The following is a 16,663-nucleotide window of genomic DNA, read 5'->3' as shown; positions in this document are numbered from 1 at the left end:
AGAGAGCCTGCGGCTAGGGAGGGGTCAACGGGTCAACAGTGTGCAGAGGGGGTGGGACCTGGCCTCGCCTCTGATAGGTGGCCCAAGACTGTCTGCTCCCCTTATGAAGGTTTCGGGGACCTTGTCCTTCTGGAAGAATCTGGAAGACCCCTAGAAGGTGCATTCACAGAGGGGAGAAGGAAATCAGAGCAACATCAAGGCCAAGACCTGAGGAGGTGAACTCCACCGCCTGAGGTCAGGGTGCAAGAACAGCGTGAGGCAGAATCTTCTCAGGACTTGGAGCTGGGGTGAGGCCTGTGGGTACTGGAGGTAGGGGACCCCGTCTTGCTCAACCAGCCACTACAGGCTCCCCCATCCGCTCCTCCCTGCCTCTGCCCTGCGCTGGCTACTGCACCCGCCCCACCAGGGGGTGCTGGCCACACGCCCTGCGCAATGGTGTCCCCAGCAAACTGCCCCCTCCTGGTGAACCGAGTCTGGCTTTCCCTTGCAGTAGCACGCATGCATTCTGTTGTCCCAGCTGGACACATGCACACGCACATGCAGACACACCCGCACACGCATGCACACATGTGCATGCACCTTCTCCGGACCCCACTGCCCCCTCCGGCAGAGCACCACGCCTGGGTGTGCAGCACCTCTTCTCCAGTTTCTCAGACCCTTCCCATCAGGCTTTGGTGTCCCCCACACCGAGGGGCCTGCCAAGGTCCCTGATGCCCTCCACGCATGCCACGTCCTCATTCCACAGCCCCCTCTGGGTGGTTGAGGCAGCAGGGAGGCCCAGGGCCCACCTCCGAGGCCCACCCACTGCCCCTTTCCTTGTGGTTCTTGGCGTCCTGTCGCGTCCTTCCTCTCCCACCCGCCAGCCCTCCCCGCCACTTGCTCATCTTCCACTCATCCAGCACCTCAAGCGCACCCTACCGGGGACCCTGACCAGCCAGTGCCGCAGCCCACGGTGACCCCAGACTCACGCACACTCCCCAGCGGGGCCCTCCACCCGCATGGCTGTGGACGCTCTGGACCACACGGAGCCTTTCCCCGTGTCACAGGGTGAACATGCTGCACCCCCACGGGCCCCAGGCCCTGCCCACAGCCACGACTGGCAGTCAGCGTGGGGAGGCGGCGCCCTCCCTGCCCGCCACGTCTCTGCTTCCCCTGGTGCACCTGCTGCCCTCGGCCTGTCTGCCTGCAAGAGTCTCTTCCTGCCTCAGACCACTCCACCGGAGGCCCTCCAGCCCCCACCAAGTCAGTGCCGTCACCAGCCCCCGAAAGACAGGATCTGGGCGGTGGTTCCTGCCCTGGCCCTCCTGGGCTTGTGCCCAGCCTGGAGTGCAACCCTGGCCCAGAGCAGGTCTCGCCAGGGGAGGTGGCCTTGGGGGCGGGGCCCCCAGGTGGGCCAGGTCATTCTCTGCTGTGGGGGACTGTCCCATGCACTGCAGGATACTCAGCAGTCTCCTGGCTTCTGCTCTCAGGATGCCAATAGTGCCTTCCTGTTGTGATGGACAAAGATATCTGATACTGCCAAATGTCCCCAGGGGTGGAGTCACCACCAGCAGAGAAGCTCTTGGGGGCTTTATTTCCTCAGGCCACCTGCCTGGGGAGGCACAGCCCCGTCCCCAAGACTGAGCAGCAGGGAGTGTCCGCTCTTCCACTAATGGCTGAGTACAGGGTGGCAGCCTCCGTCACTCCAGGAACTGGAGACTTGTGTTGTCTGAGCCCAGGATGTGCATCCAGTGCTCACGGACACTGAGGAGAGGGCTGCTGGGTGTGGGGGCCCTTGCTTCCCAACCTGTGTGCCAACTGGCCTGTCGCGCACCTTATCAGCAGCCAGGAAAGGCCTGGCAGCTCCTGGTTCTCTAGGGACCCTGAGAAGCACCTGATGCAGAGCAGGACTGGGTGGAAAAACCTGCTCAGGGTCTGGCGTGGGGGCGACACCTGCAATCCGAGCAGCTCGGGAGGCTGAGGCAGGAGGATCACGAGTTCCAAGCCAGCCTCAGCAACTTAGCGAGGCCCTAAGCGACTCCCAGAGAGACACTGTCTCTAAATAAAAATAAAGGGCTGTGGACGTGGCTGAGTGGCGAAGCGCTCCTGGGTTCAGTCCCCGGTACCCAAACAAACCAGCAACGACGAACCCTGCTCAGGTGCGAGATGGCTCCTCACGGGCACGAGGCAGAAACACCTTGACTGGAGGGAGCCCTTCCAGCAACCACGGCTGCGGAAATGGCACCAGTGGGGACAGCCAGGTGGACACAGCCAGGCGCTGGCGTCCCGTGTGCTCGGCCTCCTTATCACCCCTCTGGGGAGATGGAGACTGACACATGACACCTACTTTCAGAGGTGTCTGAGTGTCTGCGGGCCAGGTCGCCAGCTGGCAAGAGGTGGTGCTGGGGCGCCTCCCTGAACAGCGGGCTCAGTCCCTGAAGTGCCCACCACTGCCCCCAACAGGGCAGCTCTGCGAAGCCTCTCTACTGCCCTTGGTGAGGTGGGACTGAGGGCCAGGGGGGGGCTGTGTCCTGCTCCGTTAAGGTAATTGCTCTGTACTGCGCGGGTTGCTCTGAATGGACAGCCTGGTGGCCCGGCTCCCACCCCCCAGCCCCCAAGCTGGCTGGGCACGCAGGCCCCCGCCTCTGCCACCTTGCAGGAAGCCATGGTGAGCTGAAGCGGGGACAGCGGGCTGCACCCCCCATTTAGCTGGCAGGCGGGGGCCACGGGGAGGGAGCCTCACACCCAGCTCGCCCTTTGGAGGTCCGCTGAACACCCGAGGCTTCCACGCCTGTGTCCTCCCACGACGCCACCTGCAATGGTCTTCTTAGGGGACCAAGAGGCTTCTAATGTTCAGGCCCGCTGAGCAACAGGGGAGGCAGAGGGACCAAGGCCTCGCCGGGTGTGGGCACCCCAGCTGCAGCCCGAGCCTGGAACCCCACTTCCTCCTCCCACCTCTGGGGCGGGCGGCCTGCAAAGCCGAAGCCACTGCAGTTCTGCTTAATTAGATTTCACTTTAAAAGCACTCAGGGAGGTTTTCTGGGTAAAAAGACTTCGTGTTGCCTGTTTGTTTTACATTTTATAGTTTAATTCGGTTAACGGATCTTTAAAAGGTGGGGGCATACCTGAGCTGGCTGACGGAAGTTTCTGGAGTTAGACCTGAGGCTGTCTAGTGCCCACCCGCAGGGTCCCGGGCTGCTGGGGGCTGCTGCCGCCCCCTCAGCTAGAGGGCGCTCCACCCCAGGCTCTGGGTCTCCTGTGGGGGAAATCAAGCCGATCTGACTCAGAGGGAGGGCTCGCGATCTTGTGCCACACGAGGACACACACAACTCCAGGTTCTGTCACCTCTGGATTAACACGCAACCAAGTGACCACGCCCCCAGCCAGTCACACCGCACAGATGGCAATTCTGTCCCACCCAGATCTCAAAACAAGAGCACCAGCATCACCAGAGCGTGGGGCGGCCTCACAGCCAACTCTGCCACCCAGCTCCAGCCAGCACGAGGCCCACATGCCAGAAAGCCACCAGCCACCATGCCCCTCCCTCCCCATGTGCCTGCACGGATCCCTGGCCTGTCCTCCACACCTGGAGCCAGGGACAAAGTAAGGACCCCTGCTCCCTACCTGGCCAGGACCCCGGTCACCCGAGCCCCGGTCACTTGGCCGCTACAGCCGGGCCAGTGCTGTGCTTGGCACCTTGAGCCACTGTTCCTGGTCCCCACGAGCCTGTGAGACAGGTAAGTGTCCCCATCTGACAGACAGGGAAGCAGGTGCCAGTGAGCCGGGTTCTTGGGTCAACGGTTGCGGACAGTGGGGGCCCAGCAAGCAGGCAGCCGTCACTGCGTGCCCCGACCCACGCGATCCAGTTTCTGCCCACGGCTGACGGGAAGCCACATGCCAGGGACGCCCGGGAGGTGGGGGGACAGGTGCCCCAGCACGGCAGTCCTCGGTGCCCTTGGGGTGCGCGAGTAAGTGTTTGCTGCTTGTCCTCAGGCAGGGCACTCTGAATAAAAACGACCCACACGCCCTTGTGTTTGTATAAAAGATATTTACTTCAATTATCACACCTAGGGTGCTAGTGAATAATAATAATACATGGTGTGAGTTTCAGTGATATTGCTTCTCCATATCATATAGGGACCGTTGTACAGTGCTGAGGACGAACATCGTATGGCTAACCAAAGACAGGCGACACCAGGCCGGCGGGCGCCTCCCCCACGCCAGCCAGTCGACTTGACGCTCCATGTGGAAAACAAATAGCAAGAAATATGTCGTCAGAGATGAGTCACAGCAACACAAGAGGCTTCTCAAAGCTATTTGTACAAAAATGACGCCTTTTTTTTTTTTGTTTGTTTTTTGTTTTCTCTTCTTTTTGGTCAATTGGGTCTTTGTGAGGATTAAGGAAAATAAATCTGTGATCGTGAGCGTTAACAGACGAGCTCTAGAAACATCTAAGACTTAGTGCGTTACAGAAAATATAAAATACTGCTAAAATGTAAGACGCCACGATGCAGGGGGCCGGGGCCGCCACCGCGAGCGCGTGCCAGTAGTCAGGACAGGAGTGTGGCCGGCGCTACCCGCTCTCACCGCAAGTAGTTATTGCACAAAGCAAGGAGCCAGGTCTCTTACTCCGCGGGAAGGGCCGCAGGGAGGACCGTCTTTTTCTTTTCCCCCTCCCCAGCTTAGTTTATAATGAGCTATTCTCAAACGCTTTAAGAATTTTGAAGGAATTCTCACGTCTCCAAAATGCACAGCATTTTCTGAGGGGCTTCAGGGGGTGGAACAAGGGAACAGGCAGAAAATGGTGAAAGAGAGAGAGGGAGAGAGAGAGAGGCAGAAATGCATAGACTAATTAGAGAAAAATGAAGACCCTTTCGGGGGACGGGGCAATCATTTCATAGAGGGCCTTTATTTAAAGACATAGGAACAAAATCAGGACCCCTGACAGTCACAGAGAAAGGGCAGCGTCGTGGCACAGAAGGAAACGCTCGGCCGGTGGGCCAGGCTGCTGGGCCCTCTGGGGCACAGGCAGCTGTCCATCCCTGCTGGGGTGTCTTGCCAGCTAGGCTTCTGGTCACAGAGCCCTTGCCCTCACGCCAGACTGTCCTCCACATCGCCACACTGGACAGGAGGTCCCCAGGTTCCCCTAGGTGGCCCTCCAGCCACCGCTAAAGCACACCCCCTGCTCCGTGAGATGGTCTGGATCAACTCTGTGTGCAAGGGCAGATGACGACAGAAAGCCGGCGGCCCGGCAGGAGACCACTCTCTTGCTCCAGGCGACGGTCTAGGCCAGGCCTGCGCCCTCTCTGGCCAGGGCTCGCCGAACCTTCATGAACCCAGAAGTCTTAACAGAGGCTCTAGGAGGCTTTGGGGAACTGAACTTGGCTTTCCTAAGTTTCCTCTGCAGCTCCTCCCGCGAGCGCCCTGGCTCGGCACTTCCCTGCATTGGCGGCTTTTTGTTCCACTCTCGTGTAGACAGTTAAGACCAGTTTTTGAGTGGCTACTCAGGAGACAGCTGTGTGATTCTGCTGGCGAAACCCCCTCTGCACCCTCAGGCTCTTGGGTTCCCTGGGGGCAGGGGGCAGCAGAGGACAGTAACCACTGGAGTGACAGCAAAAAGCACTCGTAACAACGACAACAACACAAAACAACAACACACTCCTGATAATTACTCAAATGATTAACCTAATAATAAATAGAAGAGGATCGGTAGAAATAATTTTTTTCTCAAGGACATATCCTTTGATAACTATCCTCGCGCACGCTGGCAGGTCAGTAGCAGTCAGGCCATCTCAACAAGACAAGGGGAGTGCTGGGGGGACCGCTGTGGTCTCAGACCCTCGGGAAGGTTCTCAGCTGCCGCTCCCGGGCGCCCCCCACCCTGCCACGGCCAGGCCGGCGCCTGTCTCCCCTCAGTTCATGAAGACACAGAACTACAGTGAACATACTCATCCACAACCGGGATCGACCTGGTCTAAAGCTTACTTTTGAGTTCATTTGGTGTGCAATACGCTTTTAACAATGAAGCAACATGATTTCTATTGCACAGAGCTTATACATAGTCCTCTATTTAAGTGCTTTCTGTTTAAAGCAAACTACCAACAACAACAAAAGAAGAAAAGAAGGGGAAAGGAATCACAAAATAAAAGCAGCCCCGGGCCACTTGGATGCAGTCTTGCCGAAGGGTGTCTTGTTTAGCCAGCGGAAGTCCCAGCGCCTCCGCACTCTGTGCTTCTGGTTTCTCCTTAGGGATAGAGCCGTGACATTGGGATTTAAGGCACCTTTCCTTTCTGATCACAGAAAGCTTGATACATAGCATATAGCATATTTTGTGGTAGAAATTAAAGCCCAAACACTACAGAAATTACAGTAACACCGACTACAGTCTCAACATTATGCATAAACTAAAGTATCTGTGAAGAGCAACTCAAAGGCATCCGCGCCGAGTGGCGGGTGGGCAGCTTCTGCACGGCCGCCTGGCGCCCTCTGCTAGCCTGTTCCCAGGATTCTTCGCCTACGATGCCCAACTTTTAAAGTTAGCATTTCGGAGGAGACTAGGCGCCTTGGAAATGTCTCGTTAAAGCTAAATGTCACTTCATCCAAAAATGAAAACTTGAGATGCCACCGACAGTGTGGACGCGAGATCTTTGGAGGGGAGGTGGCAGAGGCACGGCCTGGGCGGGAGGGGGTGGTCCGTCCTACTGCCCTGGTCAGGTGCCTGGGCCATCAGGCTTCTGTGGCCAGGGCTCATTCTGTGTCTGCTCGCTTCTCCCACCAGGACTGACCCCCAAGGGTCCTAAAGGGTTCTGGATCTTTCTGGAACTTTACTTGGAGACTTACTTTCCTGATAGTTTTTGCCTATCAAAAAGGTAAAACTGATGGGAATGGAAATACTATGAGGCCATTCTCTGGGTCTGAAGTACGCTGGCCAGACCGGCATGCCTTAGAACGTCAGGCTGCCACCTTGCCCTGGTGTCACCCAGGGCCCTGGTGAAACGGAAGTGGTGGCAGCACTTTCTCCTGGTAAGCCACTAGGCACATGGTAGGCACACAGCCCTGGCTCCCACTTCTATCTGGAGAACGTTTTGGCCATTGGAGTCGCCAGAGCGGGTGGACCCACATTTGACCAGCTGCCCTGGGGGCTGGTTTTCTTCTGCCCTGAACAGAGACTGGCATAGTCTTTGGGGCAGGGGGGGAGGCAGCCCCACAGGTTGGAGAAAGCCAGGTATCCCTTCCTGCCCTCGAGATGTCTGATGTTCACCAAGGAGAGCTCGCAGTGAAGCCAAGGTCGTGAGACAAGAGAGACACAGACGGCCATGGAGTCCTGGGGAGCTGCTCACATGGCCACCTGAGCAGCCCAGGGTGGGGGGACGGCTGTGACAGACTTTATAGCGCTACAGGGATGCATAGGAAGCAAAGGCAGACCAAGGCCAAGGTCCTGAGGCCTGAACCACCCCTGCCTGCAGAAGCAGCAGCTGCTGCAGCTTCAGAGTAGGTGAAAACCACAAGAAAAGCCACGTGCCCTGCAGGGACACCCACCCACCCACCCATCCCTGACGTCCTCTCAAAAGGAGAGGCCAAAGGCCTGGCCGCCAGGCATGACGCTCACGCTGGCCACGTCCCAGCCCGCTGGCCTCGCCGTTCTGAGGAGTGACGTCAGGTGGAGAGCACAGGTCAGTGAGGTAGAAGGGGACAAGGGAGGAGTGTGAAGATGAGGGACGTCCAGCTGGGGACAGAGGCAACTTCAAAGAGCTGACCACCTCCTGGACCCGGTCACTCTGCTGCCCCTGCCCAGTGGGCTTGCGGGCATCAGGACCACCTATCAGTGCCTGTCACAGCGCAGTTAAGGCAAAGGCTCATGATCTCGTCGGCAACCAGCTCCATTTTACTTTGTGCTAAGGGACCTCCATGTCCCCTGGGTTCCTCTGCCACTTTCCAGTGAGATTTGGTTTTCTAAAATGAGGGGAATGAGAAACATTGCATAGAATGCCCCACGTTCATGATCACCCGGAAGAGAGGACGGAATGGAAGGAACAGAGGAGGAAGGGCAGACTGCAGGGGGAGGCGCCTGCCTGTGACCGAGCGTGCCTGGTGGTCCTGGCCCATCCCTTGAGGGCATCACCGCTGTGTGATCTCAGGGTGGCTGGCCATCACCCAGGACCCCCACCCCAAGATGCCTCCTGCCTGGCCTGCTGCATGACTGACCCTGGCCCTGGCCAGATGGCAGATGGGTCTGAGAGCTGCCCATGTGGGTCTGGGGGTGGCGAGGGGCGGGGGACTCTCTTGGCCACAATGAGAGGACAGAGGCTCTGATGAACCCTGGGCGTGGTCCACCGACCATACCTGACTGTCCGTATCAGACAGGTGTTTTTTAAATGGGGAGGAAAGAGAGAAGACGACCGGAAGGAAGCTGGACAGGGAGGCCTTTGTGCTTTGGGGGTAAGGAGCTGTCCCAGGGAGGCCGAGTGCCGTCCTCTTTCCCTCGATTACTTTAGGAGTGGTGCGGTTTGACAGGTGCCTTGGCACTTCCCGGAGGTGTCTCCCCAGCCTGCACCCCAGGGCCACGACCATCAGAGGCCACAGGATGTCATGTGCCTCAGGCAGGTTGGTTAGAATGAGCAAGTCCAGCTCTCTTCCTCAGAGGTCTGAGGACAGAAGCCAGACCTCCTGACTGATCCAGAAGGCTGGGGTGGAGGCAAGAGGGCACCAGTCTGGAAGGTGCCTGCCACTTTGGATACTGTTAAGGGGACTTGGGCGGGAAGCAAGGGTCAAGAGGCCAGATGCCAACACTACTTTTAGGCCCGGCCTCTGCTTAGCCAGCTGAGTAATGGCGGGAAACTGAAGTTCTGAATGCTGCCTCCAATTAACAAAAAGAAGCCATTTAAAATGGTAATAATGGAGCTTGTAATTAAGTGTTAGTGTTTTATATGAAACCGTTTCCCCAGGGAGAGGTACAGATCAGCTTTCCAAGCTGATAGAGCATAAACGGGAGGAGAGTCGGCTGCCCGTGGGAGCCACTGTTTGGGTCACCGGCTGCTAGAAGGTCACCGCACGGAGGGGCGCTGTTCAAGGCACTTGAATATTGCTTATCAAGATGAAAGATGAACCTCAGACTCAACAGAGGGGCTGGCCGGGGCTGTGCCCCACTCCACAGGTATCTGTTATTTAGCGGCAGCTCTTAGAAGCGTTACAGACAGAGCTAACTTAACACAAAAGATCAGAAGGTTGGGATCTCAATTAAAAAAAATAAATAATAGAGAAAAAATACTAACACAGAACTGCAAGCAAAATCCAACTAACCAGCTGATTGTATTGAGCACCCAGATGTAAGTCTGGCAGAAAAGACGGGATGGAAGTCAACAGGAACCCAGCACAAACGAAAGCGACAAACCCCAAAATGACTGAATTGCTCGGAAGAGCCCAAGTGGCTGTTGTAGGCCGTTACTATCGGGCCGCCAGGATGGACAGATCTAGACTTTCCAATTTCCTCGATTTAACACCTGGTAAATAACAGTCATGCCTTTAAAACTGAAGCACTAGCCCATCGGCTCCGCCCACTCCCTGCTTTTCCTTCTAGCGCAAAGTGGATATCCAGAGATTCATCACACATGACAACGTTCCCTTGAGGTTCTTGTGGAGGGGACACCACGGTACCATCAGCTGCTCTGCTTGCTTCTCACAGTCCTCAGGGTCCCTGGGGTGAACACACTCTTCTTGACACACCTGCACTGAGCCGATGTCAATCATCCCCCTTAAGCTCCTCCATTGTGAATTCTCTTCTCACTGAACCAGATTTCGAGTTCAGAAATGACGCAACCATCCAAAGACAAACAAAGGGCCTGCCTCCCAGCCTCCTAGAGCCTTCTGAAAACTTCTTATTCATGAAAAGGCATTGTCTTTAGTGTAGTGACTCTTAAATTTGTGAAAACTTGAGCTAAGTGCTGCAGTTGCAGGTTAAAAGACTGTAAATGAAATACATAATCTCTAAAACATCATGCAAGAAATGTGGTTTCACATCTCACAAAGTCCTACACGTTAAGTAATAACAAGCACACTGAGGTGTAATAGCGGGAGCATACCTTTAAAATTAGAACTCCCTCCCACCCCCCCAAATCAAAAAAGTAATATTAATTAAACTTAAGAAGTAATGAATGCACCATTAAAATGTCATCCAAAGATGTTGACCTAAGACAAAGGTTTCAATGATACACAATACGGTCAAAAAGTTTCAATCAGTAATATACAGTATGACAACTACATCTTGTAAATTATACCCAATACTGCCGGCAGTCTATCCCTCTAAAGAATATTTGCCCCTTTCATCCTAACAATCAGATAATAAAATACAGCACCTATAAATAAGCAAAAAAAAATATATATATATACCGAAATCATCTATTGTTAGTTTAAAGATATGGCAATAAAGGAGTCTAAATTAGCAAACTTGTAGAAGCCATAACTGATAAACAGCTTATTGAAAAAGGTGGCAGTAATGCACTCTATGTGTGCACAGGTACTTAAGAAAATACACAGACGTATAAAATTGCACACACGCACGCACGCACACTCTCATCCACCTCTATTCTCACGCATATACACATAGACAACAGGAGGAATCCGAGACAAGTTAGACTCTTGATTTGTACTTAGACTGCCCTAAACTGTGCATAAAAGAACCTTCCAAGAGGCGAAATGGATGAAGGGCCAATGGTCTGGTCTGGAAGTGAAGAGTATCAACGCTGTGTGCGAGTTTGGGCTTCTCTACAGGGGTGGGAGCGCAGCCCAGACTGCCACGTTCTCTTCTGCAGGGAAGGACGCTCGCTTCCCATGAGTTCCATGGGGTCATCAGTGCTTGTGGTGGGAAGGAGGGGAAAGAGACAGCGTGCATGCGCACCAGCTCGGCCCAGGCCCAGGGAGCATCTTCCGCCAGGGGGGGAGGGGGGGGCTCTGTCCAGCGGGCCAGGAGAGTGGTGTGAGGTGATGCGCACGCGTGCAGGTCGCTGCATGCGCGGTGGGGCCAGCCTGGCCCCAGGACTGCCTGCCGCCACCCTGCCGGCCCTCTCTTCCCCTTTCCCGCAATGCGCGTACATGGGCGGACGCACGAACACAGACGAGGACACCATAAATTAAACAAAATGAATGGGTACATGCTACAGTTCTAACTTGTCTCCTAAACCTCCCAGATATGAGGTCTGATCAGCGTGCTCTGCGGTTAGAGGTTAAAAAGCAGATTATAAAATACCTAGATTCGGATCTTTTCTTTTTGTCCTGATTTGGCCTAGAATGGAGTGTATTAAACAAACCCTGGTCGGCAAAAGCCCAGGGTCAGTTAAAGCTATGGATCAATGTGCACTACATGTCAGGATTCTATTCACGTACAAGAAAACACTACGGTCAGCTACCACAAAATCAGATATTTTCCTGATGTGACTTTTCTTTTTGTTAAAAAATATGTGGAGTAAATGTGTTTTATTTTAAGTCAAAGTTTCAAACGAGAAGATTCTTTTCTTGAAAATATTTAGGAATCCAAACTAGTGTGTTTAGAGTCGGTTTGACTGTGCAATCTCTTAGTGGCAACTGAACAGCTACAAAAACTTTCTTTTTTAATTTTTCTGAAAAATCCCCCCCCCCTTTTCCTGGTTTAAGAAGATAATAGTGTATTATCGCTCTGAAGCCATCAGATGGCAGATAAAAAGCCCCCTTTTAATATGTGGGTTTGATTTTTTTTTTTTAAGCCCACACGAAAGAGGAGGGCGCAAGGCAAAGCTGTAAGAGTTATTCCAGAACCTGTGGAAATCACTTAGGGCAATAAAAAAAACACTTCAGGGTACAAAAAAGCTCGACTACACATTTCCGTTTTCTTCCTTGAAAACACGACATAGATTGGGCTTAATGCTCCTTTGTTTTCTATATGCACCTTGGCCTATGGCGATTTTGCCCTGTGGCCCGCAGGGCGGTAAGTGCGCAACGCGGTCCTGCGGCGCGCGCCCACGCGGACTGGCCCGGCTGGGCTGGGCAGGCTCGCGGCCGCGGCCGGGCGAGGCCGGCGGGGCGCCCTCAGAACTCCCATTCGATGGGCTCCTCCCGGCTGGCGGCCTTCTCCAGGCGGTGGATTATGCTGTTCAAGTTGGCGGCCTTCTTCTTGCGCAGGGGGTTGTCCCGCGAGTCCCGGGCGCCCGCCGCCTCGGGCAGGCCAAAGAGGCTCTGCAGCGAGCTGGGCCTGCGCGCGGCCGCGGGTGCGCTGGTGCTTGGCAAGGCGCAACTCCGCTCGGCGCCGTCCCGGGCCGCGCCGGGGCCCTCTGCGGGCGCGGCGGCTGAGGTAGCGGCGTCCTCCCCGGCCGCTGGCGCGGCGGGGTTTGGCACGGGCGCCAGGCCGTCGGGGCCCTCGGGGCCGTCGGGCGGCCGGGGCCGGCCCGCGTCGTCGGCGTCCTCTGGGCCCGGGGTTCCCGGGGGCGGCGGCTCCGCCCGCTCCACCTGCTCCGCCGGCCGCGGTGCCTCCTCCCGCGGCACCCGGGCCACGGCGGCCTCGGCCGGCCCTCCCTGAGACTTGGCGGCGGCCACAGGGCCGCCCGGCTCCTCGGTGTCGGCGGCCTCCACGCCGTCGCAGCTGTCGCCCTCCGAGCTGGGCGCGGCGCGGCCGCTCCGGGCCGATGGTGAGTCGCTGGCGCCCACCTGGCCCTGGCTCCCGGCCTGAATCTCCTCGATGAACAGTTCTCTGCGGATCCGAGACCTAAGAGACACAAGCAGCGATGTGGTCAGCGGGCTGCTGCGCACCCTTGGGCCCCTGCGCACCACGGGCGCCCACTCCTCGCGCCTCTCCATGCCCCGGGCTTATCCAAAAGCGCCTTTCCAATCCCAACCTGCCTCCGCTGGAGTGGAAGAGGTCGGGTTCCTTGATTCTGTTCACCTGACCTGGTGCTTGGCTACGGGAATGAATGAATGAATGAATAAAATGAAATTGCATGGTGCCCACGGTGTCCTCATCAGGACCTCGTGTGTGTGGGGGGGGACCAGTTATTAGCACCCAAAATGGGGATCTTTCACTTCCAGCTCTAAACCATAGAAGGTAAGGGGCTTCTAGCAAGATATTACCAACTTGTGTATTTTTGAAATCTCTTCACTTTATTTTTTCATTGGTGCACTAAAACACACATAATAATGGGATTTATTGTGAAATTTATGCATGCAAATAACAATTTAGTCACTTTCATTCTCCAGCATCTCCTTTTTCTTCCTCCTCTGCTTCTCCCCCGTCTCCTTCTACTCTAATTGGTCTCCAAATTGTGTTTTTGACTAATTCTAAGTGGAGAAGGTGAGGAAATGGACACTTGATCAAACAGGAGGGGTACCACATTTGTGTCCCAACCCTTCAGGCAATTTTTTTGGGGCTGTGCTGGGGATGGAACCCAGGGCGTGTGTGTGCTTGGCAAACGCTCTGCCCTGGATTACATCCCCAGGTCAAGTGAGTTTCAGTCCAGCCTCCTCCACCTACAGTGGGAAACGTGCCCTGGTACTTGGCTGGATTGGCCGGAACTCTGTTCTCTACTGCAGGCAGGGCAGCGTCCTCACTTTAAGAAAGAACTGGCACTGCAGGCCCTGGTCCTCCCTGCTTGGGAGCCGTGGTGGTGCCATGCAAGGGCTCTCCTCCGGTTCTTCCTTCCATCACGCTCACAGTACTAGGCTCCATCGGCCTTCTCTCCAGAGGGCTGGAAAAGCCTCTGAAAATGTGCGATGTCCACTGTTGGGCCCCAGGGTCAGCATGCATGAGATCTTCTGCAGTACTTATGACTCAATAAAGGGAACATGCAGTCCAGTCAGGTCCTGTGCCGATGTGGAGCCAGGAAGCAGAGAGCTGTGGCTTCGTCCAGGTATTAGACCTCTTGGGGACATCAGTTAACCTGTTCTGCAGTTACTTGATTCCTGCACAAGGGTAGGCCAAGAACCTTGTCCTAAGATTTTTGAGATAGGATTCAAAAGGAAGGGTTCTGTGAAGCCCCTGGGAAATGGCAGCTGCCATGATCAGTCCCTGGTGCCGTGCTGGGAGGGCGGCCCTGCTCTGGACTGGCTTCCAAGTCCCTTGGTGGTGAGAAGGCCGGGTGGGTGAGCAGCCAGCCCCACCCTGCCCTGTTAGGAGGTGGCAGGCTAGACAGGCAGCTAAGGTTTGGTTCGTGCCAGGCCCCAAACAGAGAGCAGGCATTTTGGAACCAGGTTTGCAATCTGGCTTTGCCACTCACGAGCTGTGCAACTCGTACAAGGTAAGAGGACTTGACCTTTTAAGCTCTAGTTTCCTTTTTTCTTTTCCTATTTTCCTTTTTTTTGGGCGGGGGATACCGGGGATTGAACTCAGGGGCACTCTACCACTGAGCCACATCCCAGCCCTTTTTTGTATTTTATTTAGACAGGGTCTCCCTGGGTTGCTCAGCATCTCGCTGTTGCTGAGGCTGGCTTTGCGCTCTCGATCCTCCTGCCTAGCCTCCCAAGCCATAGGGATCGGAGGCGTGCACCACTGCACCTGGCTTAAGCTTTAGTTTCCTTACCTGAGAAACAGGAGGACAGTTTCTTCCTTGCAGAGAAGTTATAAAGATGAAATGGGTATTAAATGTATAATACTGGGCACAACGTAGATCAACAAAAATAGTGACTCTCTTTACTGCCCACTACCTGACATGAGAAGGCATGCAGTGAGCGCAGAGGCGGTGGGCCAGGATGGCGGAAGGCATGGGCCTGGGCTGCCACACCTGCCATCTTGGTTGACTGCTGGGACCAGCGGCACTCTCAGCGCAGCTGGAAGGTGAAGCACCTGTGAAACTCCTGGCCAGAGTTTGGCACATAAGATGTGCTCAGCAGAGAGGAGACTCATCCTTCTCAGCCTAGACTTGTCTTCAGGTTCATAAAGAAGATTTTCGTGGGCAGGGGTGTAGAATAGTGGTAGAATATTTGCCTAGTGTGCACGAGGCCCTTGGTTCAATCCCCAGCACTGCAAAACCAAAATAAAAAGCCTAAACTTAGGAATATTTTCTTCCATATAGAAAAGATGGGGTTCTGGGGGTGGCTCTAATTTTCTTTTAATTTCTTTTTTGTTGTTGTTGTTTATTTTAAGATAGGGTCTCACTAAGTTGTGGTGGAGGCTGGTCTTGAACTTGTGATTCTCCTGCCTCAGCCTCCCTAGTTGCTTGGATTACAGGAATGTGCCACCATGCCTGGATATTTTTTTAAAGACAATTTATTAATTTGGGTGCTGGGATTGAACCCAATGTCCACTGAGCTACTCCCTAGCCCTGATTCTAGTTTCGACAAGTCACACAGCAGGCTGGCAGAGGCCATGTGTTTAAGGCTTAGCAGTTTCCATTGAGTGAACCTGTTCTTCCAGGGGGAGGTCAGTGTCCTCGGTGGTGGTCTGCATTCCTGGGGACATGGTCAGCTTGAGACATTTCTCATTCCCTCAGGGTCAGAGGATAAGGAGAAGGCTGTATTTTTTTTGAAGAAGGCAAAAACTGACCAGCAGTGAGGTCCCAGTGGGCCAGAAAAAATATCAATTTTCCCTGTTTGACCCCTTGGAGGGCACAGCTAAAAAACTGCCTTTGGGACTTCCACACATCTAGGGCCTGGGCTAGTTCTCTTGGAAAGCCCAGTGGCTTACACCAGGGCGAGCTGGTCGGCACTGAGAGTGAAGGACCAATGAACTAAGGCCTTGGAGCATGTGGCGAGAACCTTTTCTTTCAAGTTCACCTGCTTCAGGCAAGCAACTTCTGCTCTCTGAACTTGGGGATGGAACCCAGGGGCCCAGGCATGCTGGAAAGTGCTTGGCCACCAGGCTGCTCCCGGCTTGGCCAGTTCTTCACGTGGTTTCGTTTGTTACCTTCATTCTGTTTCCGTCCTCGTTTTGGGCACCGCACCTCTCGCCCCTCCTTGGGTCACCCTCCAGATCCCTGCCGCTAAAGCCCGTCTGCTGCCCGTGGTCTCCCACCTGGCCTCCCCCGGCCTGCTCTGTTGGGCCTACTGCTTTTCTTCGTCCGTTGCTGCCAAGGGCGGAGCTGAATCTGCTTTTGCTAAGTGCTGGAGAGGATCCCCACAGTGACGGCTGGCCACCACGGGGTGGGTATTTGTGTGGCTGTCAGAGGCCAGAGGGACAGCAGTTGGGGAACCTGAGGGGGCATGCTGTCCAGGAGGCCTGTGGGGGTCTGGGGGAAGCGACTGGCGGGGAAGGGAGTGGCTCGAGAGGTCTGTGGCCTCAGAGCACTGCGTGGACATCCTCAGCCCTCTGGAGCTCTGGGGCTGCTCGAGGGAATGTGGCAGACCTGCAGAGGGACCGCCTGGCCCTGGCAGGAAGGAGCTCCTGAGGACCTGGCCCATGTTTCCATTCGCTGTCCTCTGTTTCATAGACGGGCAGCAACGGGGTCCTAACCACTGGCCTCCGTCTGCCTGTTTTGATCCGACTGGGCAATGTGGGATGAACAGGCTGGCTGTGCGCAGTTCCTGAACTTTCCGTCCTTGAGGGAGCCTGCCTGGGCTAGTGCTGCCTGGCCTGAGGGCTCAGGTGGCAGGCTCTCTGGGCCACTCATGACGGCCTTCCCTGGCAATCGGGGGCGTGGCCTGGCCCCCATTTCCTACTTTAAAATTTCCCTCTTCACATAGAACCTGGGTGTTTTACTGGCCCCTTAGGACACCCCAGCAGGACTCATGG

General features: G+C 55.3%; 1 protein-coding gene across 16 annotated transcripts in view; it reads right to left on the bottom strand.

Annotated features, from left to right (window-relative positions):
• The window catches only part of CUX1 (cut like homeobox 1), a 315,007-nt gene that overhangs the window by 10,670 nt on the left and 287,674 nt on the right, over nucleotides 1-16,663 (bottom strand). For 12 of the 16 annotated variants that reach the window (XM_079121805.1, XM_079121808.1, XM_079121804.1 and 9 more), the window contains one exon: nucleotides 4,294-12,709. The exons of the other annotated variants lie outside the window; for them this stretch is intronic. In XM_079121805.1, the coding sequence (XP_078977931.1) occupies nucleotides 12,037-12,709 (673 nt within the window). In that variant the 3' untranslated portion in view covers nucleotides 4,294-12,036. Of the gene's footprint in view, nucleotides 1-4,293; nucleotides 12,710-16,663 lie in introns of those variants that run through there. 16 annotated transcript variants of the gene reach the window in all.

The sequence above is a fragment of the Sciurus vulgaris genome (assembly GCF_902686455.1).
Source record: "Sciurus vulgaris genome assembly, chromosome: 18".
NCBI classification, from domain to species: Eukaryota; Metazoa; Chordata; class Mammalia; order Rodentia; family Sciuridae; genus Sciurus; species Sciurus vulgaris.
Note: the sequence above shows the minus strand (reverse complement) of the source record. Positions and strands in the feature narration are given on the sequence as shown.